Below are 9,401 nucleotides of genomic sequence, written 5' to 3'. Positions count from 1 at the left end.
CTTTGTCTTTTTCACATCCAGTGGGGCTCTTGCATTGACTGAGAAACTGCTCCGGATCTTTTTGCTGGAGGGGCCATGAGTCACGTTTTTGATGCTGGGTCAGCTGCTCAGAAAAAAAACGTCAGTGGGTCAGATTATTTGGATGTTTCACCTTTTGCAGAGTGCAGGTGACTCATTAGGGCATGCTGAGGAGAGAAGGGGGTTGTCCATAGCCTCCCCCCATAACTTCTAGGTGAAAGAGATCCAAAGATAACAACCATGTTAATTGGTTCGCCCTTGTAAGAGAATAAGGTTCTGTGTATCTGGTTACAAATCTACTAAAAATTTTGAGATGAGAGGGAAAAAAATTATCAAAGCAAACCCTGTGACCTTTTTAGGCCACAGTGCCAAAAAAAATTATACATCTTTATAAATTAACCAGAAGAGAAGAGTATAATGCTTCAGTTAATTATTCCATTCACATATAGGGCCCCCAACTACTATGTTAGAGCACTAGAATGATGGTGTTGTTACCAGGGGGAAGGGCATTCTCTTCTGCTTCCCTCTTTCTTATTAAAGGAATGAATCTGGCTTCCCATCTAAAAAAGCAGCATGTGAAGTTCATAGTCCCCAGAGTTGTAGATTTCATGGAAATTTGATTTCTGCCTTCCAACCAGCAATAGTCTGCCTGGACTCCCCAAAACCATGTTGATGCCCTCCTTTTGCTCAGATTTCACTTTCCAAGTAAAGAAAAAGTTTTGCGTTGCAGGCTTAAGTTTATATTAAAGGCCAGACAGATGTTCCTGGGACCAAATCCAGCTCATTTTACCCAAAAGAATAATCCCATTAATTTCAGCCAGTATTCTCAAAAGCATGAAACAAGTAGAACTGGAGTACTGATTTACTGAAATTCCTCCCACAGTGAAATGTGATTTTGCTATGATTCCCTAACAAATATTGAAAATATTGCAAAAGTTCACATTTCTTCTGCCATTTATATTTAAATTAACTTTATCTTTATATAGAGTATTCCTCAGATCTGTTTCTTCTTGAATGTCTTAACTCACAGTAGTGTCCACAGACATATTCAAGGTCAGGCTTGATGAGGCTCTGAGCAACCTGGTCTAGTGTGAGATGTCCCTGCTTATTGTATGGGGGTTGGGCTAGATGACCTTTAGAGGTCCCTTACAACCCAAGCTATTCTATGATTCTGTGATTGCCAGCTCATGTCTAGCTTGTCATCAACCAGCACCCCCAAGTCCCTCTCCTCAGGGCTCTCAACCCATTCTCTGCCCAACCTGTATTTGTGCATGGGGTTGCCCTGACCCACGTGCAGGACCTTGGCCTTATTGAACTTCATGAGGTTGGCATGGGCCCAACTCCCCAGCCTGTCAAGGTCCCTCTGGATGGCCTCCCATCTGTCCAGCATGTCAACCACACCACACAACTTAGTGTCACCAGCAAACTTCCTGAGGGTGCACTCAATTCCACTGTCTGTGTTATCAGCAAAGATGTTAAACACACTTTTAAATATTTTTGCTTCTTACTTGTTTCTGGGTTTGGACACTGGTAACAGATCTAAAAAGCTATTTAAAAGGTCCCTCTTCTGGACATCTGGGAGAGCAGTCTTCCAACTTAGGTTCTGGGACGTATTTAGCATACTGCCTACCCAGAGCCAAACTGTCCTCCTTTTGCAGTCCATGTATGAAGTAGCATGCCTTATACAGGTATATAAACACATACACACATGCCTGGGCAATGCAAACATTTTTAAACTTATGCAAAATGTATTTTATAAATTTTGTAAGTTGCACACACGTACATGTATCGTTTCTCAGGAGGCCCCTTCCTACCACAAATGGGTAGCCTGTAGCCTTGATAAGACCCATACACTTCCTGGAGTAAAGTCTCATTTGGTTCTGACAGCATGAGAGCTGGAAAATACTAGCTTTTATCATCAGTTTAATCACCAAAAGGAAGTCCAAGCTTATCTGAAACCAATATAAAACATGTTGGTTTTTTTCTCTAATGAAACATTTGAAATTACCCACAGAAGTATTTGCAGAGAGGTCTGGGGGGAGGACTTGCAATGACCCAGGTTCCTAGTTTGATGTCTCAGCTACATGCAGGAGGGAGCCATGCAGACAACATGCTGCATCCCACTCCAGGGACCCACCCCAGCTACAGCTCCTCACAGCAACCCCCAGCCCTGCAGAGCCAGCCAAGCCCCCAGACCAGGTGCAGTGGAGGAGTTTCAGCTTCCCTAGCCATATAGGACTCATATTCTGTCATAATCCTCTTTCTTCACCGTTTCACTTTCCAGTAGCCTTTCCCCAGTTCCCCAAACTCTTCCTCCAGGTAAACTCAGCAAACCCATGGGAGTGCACTCAGGTGCCTCATTTAATGGCCCAGCCGTTCATTCTCCCCCCTTGGAACTCAAGGAGGGAATAGCTGCCCTGGATGCCTCCAAGGCCAACTGGAGCCTGTGCTGCAATGGAGGTGGGGGGCTGGCTCTTGGAAAAGATGCATTTGCAGGTTACAGCCTTGGTGTCCTGAGGTCCTAAGGTTGGCAGTGCTTTCTGATGCTGACATTTACAGAAGAACACCCAAGGAAAGAGTTAAAGAGAGATGCCCAGCTTCCTCTCACTGAGGCCATTTTTTCTTTTAAAACCATCCATTTAATTCTTGCTTTCAGGTGAATAAAGAAAATCTTGAAAGTTAAAAACCTTTTATACTAAGATGGTCAGGTCAGTTCCTTGGGCTGTTTAAGTTGCCATATCAGAGAATTAAATCACCTTGCTATTGGCTCCTCTCCCCTGGAAACCTGAGCCCCTGTACTGTCCCTCACCCCGCGTGGGAACAGCAGGTTTAGATTCCTGAGTGGAACAAATGCTCTCTCTCCCCTGGGAGAACTGCTAAATATGAAGAACATATGGAAAACAACAGATTCTGTCACGTTTCAACAGGACAACATGGCTGTGGCTGCATTTGGTTAAACCATCACTATCCGACATAAAGTGTCTTGCTCTACAGCAGGGATATGAGCACAGGTAGGTGTGATGTGGCCTGTGGTTTCTCTGTCACTGTATCTTCCCTCCTTTGCCTGCATCTGACAGAAAAATATGGTCTGTGAATCAAGATTCCAGCCTGCACCCATGTATCTCTATGGAACAGTCCTGGAGCTGTTAATATGAAGGGAGCAAAAAATCTACAGGAGGTGGCCTAGAAAGCAATGGAGACATACTAGGAGTCAGTCTCCTTTCCAGCAGGCATTTTGAACAGCACCCAGTATTTTTTCACCAAAACAGATCTTCCCAGTTTTCTAGACAATCCATTTGCATTACATTATGCTTTATTCTCCTCTCTGATCTGAGTCAGAAATTCCAGTTCATAATTATCTCAAAGTTTTTTCTGTCTCCAGTTGTTCCAACTGGGAAACATTTTATGTAGGGCATCATCAAAAAATGACCTGCTTTGTGTCCCGGAGAGCAGCTTGTTTAAACCGACTGGAGTGGCCTCTCATGGCTCTGTGCAGATCCAAAGGAAGCCTGCACAAAAGCCTGGGACATAAGGAATGTGGGCTGCAGGAGCCTGCAGCCCGGGGCTCCCCTCACACGTGCCTGAAGTGACGCATGAAGGAAAGGAGAAGGTGGTCAGGGTCTGTGGTGCAGATTGGTGGAACTGCAGCCCATCTCTACCTGGCAAGTACCTTTTTCTAGCAGTGGCATGAGCTTCTTCCTGCATTCCTCCCCAGTAAGCAGGTTGGCTCCGGGGTCTCTCTGTTCACACCACTGACCCTTCTGCAACTCCTTCATGTTGCACAGTGACAGGGCTATGGTAACTCCTGTGATGAAGCCTACTTATCCCATCAAAATTATTCTGACACCTCCTTTAGGTCTCTTAATGAGTATAATTATCTAAACAGCGCCAAGAGATCAAGGTTATATGCCATATGGATCAGGAAAAGCAATCTGGCCCAAGGCAGAGAGACGTAAGTAGGACTAGAGTCCCCCTGAGAAATAGATGCAAAATATCAGTTTAAAGAAATCAAGTTTTCTGAATTTTTCTGGGGCAAAGCTGCAGTCATGCCACTGAGTTCAGTGGACGACCTGCCTTGGCTTTGCATTGAGGTTGCACATAGGAGCCAGGGAATGACCCCAACCACAAACAACTGAAGTGCTTTTGATCACCTGCAGGAGTCCCCACTTTGTAAACAGAGACACAAGAGCTGCATCAAGACAGACTCAAACCAGAGGCATAATTTAAGTGCAGAAACAGGAATTATGACCTTCAAATATGGCACAGTTAAAGTGATACTCCCATTTTCCTTTCCTAATAATTGAAAGTAACATGTGCCCTGGTATAAGCACTAATAACATCTGCTAAGGTTTGAATTTCCTCAGAATAAAGTCTCTAAATTGCTTTCTCAGAAGCTCAGCAGGACATGAAGAGGGATTAAACATGCATAGATAATAAGAAAATGTCAAGTGCAGCAGGAAACATTTATTTTTTCCTAAATGCAAGGGTTTCAGAGGAGCAGCAGCCAGCTTGGAGCTCTCAAAGAGGACGTCTCTGGCAAAGCAGTGAGTTCAGCACTGGAGAGACTGGGAAGGCAGGTGAGTATCTGGGTTCCCCCTTAGCCCGATCTCAGAAGCCAGGGAGGGATGACCAGATGCTTCTGGCCCAGAAGCTTTTGGCTGTCCACTCCTGGAGCAGGACACTGCCCAGCACCTGCCAGACCTCATCAAGAGCAGCAGCTCAGGCCCCACACGAGACTACCAGGTAGTGGTGAGCCTCTACTCAAAATTAAAGGTCACACAGGGACAGACTACCCTGCCTTGTGCCCTGGGAGCACTGGCTGGCTCCTTCTGCCCCATGTGCTCAGTGGGGCAGATCCGGCAGATCCTCCTGAGCCAGTGGTGCCATTTCAAATCAAAATACCTGCACATGAACAGCCACGAGACAATGAGGTTGAACATCTCCTTCCTGGCTCTTTAAAATGCCACTTTTCAGGGGGAGATTTTTACTGCAACTAACAATGTCCGCACCCAAACCAAATGTCAAGAGAAGGAGGATGGAAACCTGAAAAGGGTACAGGATAAAGGAAAACCTTTTTCTTCTGCCCTGACTGTCAGACCACTGAAAACGTTTTTCCCTTTGCTACTTCTCACCAGCCTCTGCTATCAGGATTGTCTCTCCTTGTCAGTCTGTCAGTGAGTCAAAACAAGTCTACTCCATGCATGCCAGTTTTGATCATTTAAGCACTGAGAGTTGCTAGGCACTTTATTTACAGCCAGCTCCCCTCAGTTTCATTTTTTTTCTTTCTTTCTTTTTTTTTTCTTTTTTCTTTATTTTATTTTATTTTTTTTTGTCTCTTTGGATTGTAGAGGGTTTTTGCAATGCTGCTGTGGAGGTTAGCTTTCCTTGCTCTTCCCCAGGCACCTCTGCACTGTCCCTGGCCTGCCATGGAGTGTGCATGGGGAGAAGGGCTCTGAGAGGTGGATGCTTTTCATGTTTAAAATAAGCCTCTGGCTCTCCAGAAAGGCCACGATGTTTTACAGCCTGGGAACCGACACTGAGGAGCAAGTGAGTGATTCGCCCATGATCACAGACCCACAGCAGGTGTCCTCATCTCCAAAACCTAAGTGATCAGTTAGACAACAGATAGAAAAGGAGCATTGTTGTTACTGATTTGCAAATCCTTCTGTGCTGCCTGGCTTATGTCCTGTCATTATGTTATTAATACCCATTTAGCTGATTGACTTTGTAACTTTAACAGCAGATTAAATCTTCTTTGTAGAAGGCTGGTCTGCTTTGTTTTTTTGTTATCATTTTGGACTTCAATAAGTGAAGAAAAAAATAATTTAAAAAAATAAGAGTAGAAACAAGTCAAGTTTTGAAATTAATAGTTCTAGGGGGAAAAAAACCCCAAAACATATGAGAGTGATAGGTTGCATTTTAGATTAATATTAATCCAAATGAAATGCCATGCATGTATACATAATACAGTGTATACATATATCTGCATATAAATGTATTGTTTTTAGCAGCACAAGAAACACAGCCCAAACACTGGTATAGTTATAATAAGCAAAGAAACTTTTTTTCCTAGCTACCAAAGAAAAACATTACCAAGAAAAGGAGATTTTTAAATAGAAGATTGTTAAAATTCAGTAACTGAGTAAGAGTCCCTGAAAGTCTCACCTTCCTGCCCGAGGTCACCTCACATCATTCTATGGCAAATACAGTTTCAGAAGAGCCACCTGACACACTGTAACTCCTTAACCTTATCTCTTCAAAGAAAAATTTCCACCGTTTTCTTCTCCAAACTGTGTTTTCTGTAGCACAGAGGGTAATCTGCTGATAGTTAACCACAGCGCAAGCACAAGCATATAAACATAACATTAATATGGCAGCTGTCTCGGAGGCAACGTGAGGGCATTGGAGGAGTTTTCCATGCAACCTTCATCCTTTAACAAGGTGCATCTTTATTATTACGAGGGAAAGAACAAACATTTGCAGGTCTCATCCACTTAAAAGCACTGTCTTCCCAATTCAGATATGATGTGTCCCCTCGGGTGTGGAGATTTCCATTACTGAAATGGTTGCCTCTGAGCACTAAAATCTGGTCTCTGGGTTCTGCCTCTGAGACTACTCAGGGAGCCAGTGCCTCAAGGAAAATAAGGACTGTGGCAAAAATATTCTGGCAGAGGGAAGGTGTTTGTGGCACAAGGATCTTCTTAATCAGAAGCTGAATCTTCCTCTTTATTTAAAATATCATAAAGAGCCTTTAGCTCTTGATGCACCTTGATCTCATCCATCCAACCATGACAACCTGCTCATGACATTCATTTGGAAAAGCCAAACAACATCCTCTGATCAAAAGGTAGTTTTGCTCCCAAAACCAGAATTAAGTTTGGCAGGAGGTGGAGCTGCTCCCTTAATGTCACAAGAAAAAAGCGTTGTATCTGAAAAGTCTAAAATGTATTTCCAGGGATTTCAGCCAAGTCAAGAAAGCTTACCTCTATTTTAAAATATAATTTTGCCTTTCCAAAATGTCAGCTTGGATATTTAGTAAGGCCAGATCCCTTTTCCAGGAAGGAGAAAGATGCTGCAGTGGAGGTTGCAATATGGGCTGATAGGCAAAGTTCAGACTATCAACACAAAGAAACTGTACAGGACAGTTATTACAGCCCAGTCCTAGGTGCAAGTGTTGGGTTGTTTTTACCTTGTTAAGAGCATATTCAGACAGTTTTGACTTAACCAATTCCACAGGTGATCTAAACACAGCTGGCAGGCAAACCAGCAGAGACATCCTCTCTCTGACAGGCAGAGACAGCAGCAGTGCCTCTGGGGTGTTCACTCCTTGCTCTCCCACAAGGACTTTTTCTCATCCTGGTAGTCATTTCTTCCAAACATTCAGCCTAAAAGTTCTCTTCTTCTGTCTCAGTCTTACCTTCAGTCCCTGGGTACCAAACATCCCTTTCGGGGTTTCTCATCCATGCTAATAGTCTTGCTTCTTCTAATGTTCCCCCTATTCCTACAATACCATCTTACTTTATCACTGATGTTCATGAGCATATTTATTTAAGAATTGTCTCATGAATCAGCAATTTTACTACAATTGCTATTTTACCTGCTATATTCCAAACTCCAGATCTCACCAAAGATAAGCAATGGTCCACAATGGGATGAATCAGAGCAACCTTATCGTGTAGAAACCCACATAGTTCCTTGTGCTGAATAGCAGCAACAAAGTCCAACTCACAGTCAAGGTATTATCTTCATAAACAAATAAAGCAATGAGAAAAATTCTTCTTTAAGCTCTTGCTGTCAATGGTAGGACTCCAAAAGCCTGGTTCTCTGAGCTATAGAAGCAAAAAGTTATTAAAAAATAGTGTGCTTGTGTCTGTGTCGACCAAGCAGAATTATTTCTTGCATGCTCACTTACAATTAGTGGTACACATTGGGTTTATTTCATCTTACTGAAAAAGAAAAATAAACCTAAAAATGGTATTTGAGACAAGATGAGGGTCTTGCTCCTCTGACCCAGAAGCAATCTCAAGATACGTAAAGTAAGAAGTCAAAGAGCACTGCAGAGAAGAGATACCTATGCAGATTGTTCAAACAGTATTCAAAACCAGAAAATTACCAGTAAAGACATTCCAATGTCACTCTTAAACCTTTCATAAACAGAGTTCTGCGCAGCCTTGCCAGTATGAATACTTGTTGAAATGTTACCTTTCAGATGTGTATTTTTCCCCTATTTTAAACTGAGGCAGCACTTGCACGGACCAGGTGAGCCCAGAGCTCGTGCTGTTCTGTGCTGCCTCTTGGCACAGTCATTTTTAGAGCGTTTGGAGCTTTATTTATCACCTATCAATACAACAGTTGAACTAAGTCTTTGCATTTGCATTTCTATTGAGGAAGCAGTCTGGTACTTCTGGAGGGTGATGTTCCTGGACATCTCACAGTTTCCACCCAGAGCAGGGACAGCCCAGGGACAGCCACTCAGACTCCTCTCGCTGCCCCAGCCCTGTGCAGAGTGCTAACTGGGAAGGACGGTGTCCAGCTCCTCTTCTGATTAGCAGGGCAAAGGCCAAAAGCAGAGAAACAGAAAACACCGCTGTGGGGCCCTCGTGCTGGCAAATCCCTTGTGAATAACTACTTGGCTTTAAAAGTGCTAATTACACACAGCAATGTTTGCAGGATCGGGCCCAATGGCCTTTTTTAAAAAAATTCCTTACCTGTACCTGATCGGTCTGTCCCCTTCTAAGGATTTTATCCAAGCTGGCAGCAAACAGGCAGGACAACGAGGAGGACATGGCCCTGTATTTGTCCTGACTGATCCTGGTCTTTGTCTGGGGACAGGTTCACGGGCTGTCAAAGCATTTCCCCTTGCTAAAACACACCAACCCCTGGCAAGCAGCGTGTAGCACTTATGACTCTCTCCTTAGCGCCACCTCGGTCTGCCCCTCATGCCGAATAGCCCGATGCACCTCCCTGCCCGCTTTACCAACGGGTGGGCTTTGCCATCCAGAGCCCCCGGCCGAACCCCACAGCGCCGTGGGGCTGCTCGGAGCGCGGGGAGCGACTTCCCCGACGGGGAGGTCCGGACTTGGATCCCGGCGTTCCCAGCCGAGTTGCACCCGCATCCCCTCTTACCCGACTCTCCCAGCCCGGCGCCCGCGGGCGGCGGGAAATCGGTGACGCCGGGTCCAAGGGTGCATCCTTGGGCGGGCACGGTGCCCCGCCCAGGGGCATATCTGCAGTCGGAGCTAGGGGAAGGAAAGGGAAGCTCCTCACCTCGGGCACCTGCCGTCCATCCCCCGGCGGGTCCGGCCGGGGAGCTGCAGGGAGCGGGGGGGCTGCCCCTGCCTGCAGGGAGGCACCGGCTAAGGGTGGGGGAGCGGGCCCCGGGG

The 9,401-nt window shown here is 45.1% G+C and overlaps 1 protein-coding gene across 1 annotated transcript in view; it reads right to left on the bottom strand.

The window, feature by feature from the left end:
* Positions 1-8,932: 8,932 nt before the first annotated feature.
* The window catches only part of SH3BGR (SH3 domain binding glutamate-rich protein), a 50,663-nt gene continuing 50,194 nt past the window's right edge, over positions 8,933-9,401 (bottom strand). Inside the window, 1 exon segment of the mRNA XM_010000443.1 lies at positions 8,933-9,257. Within this exon segment, the coding sequence (XP_009998745.1) occupies positions 8,933-9,257 (325 nt within the window).

This window comes from Chaetura pelagica, unplaced genomic scaffold (genome assembly GCF_000747805.2).
Source record: "Chaetura pelagica isolate M959 unplaced genomic scaffold, ChaPel_1.0 scaffold244, whole genome shotgun sequence".
Lineage (NCBI taxonomy): Eukaryota > Metazoa > Chordata > Aves > Apodiformes > Apodidae > Chaetura > Chaetura pelagica.
This window is presented reverse-complemented; position numbering and strand designations above follow the sequence as displayed.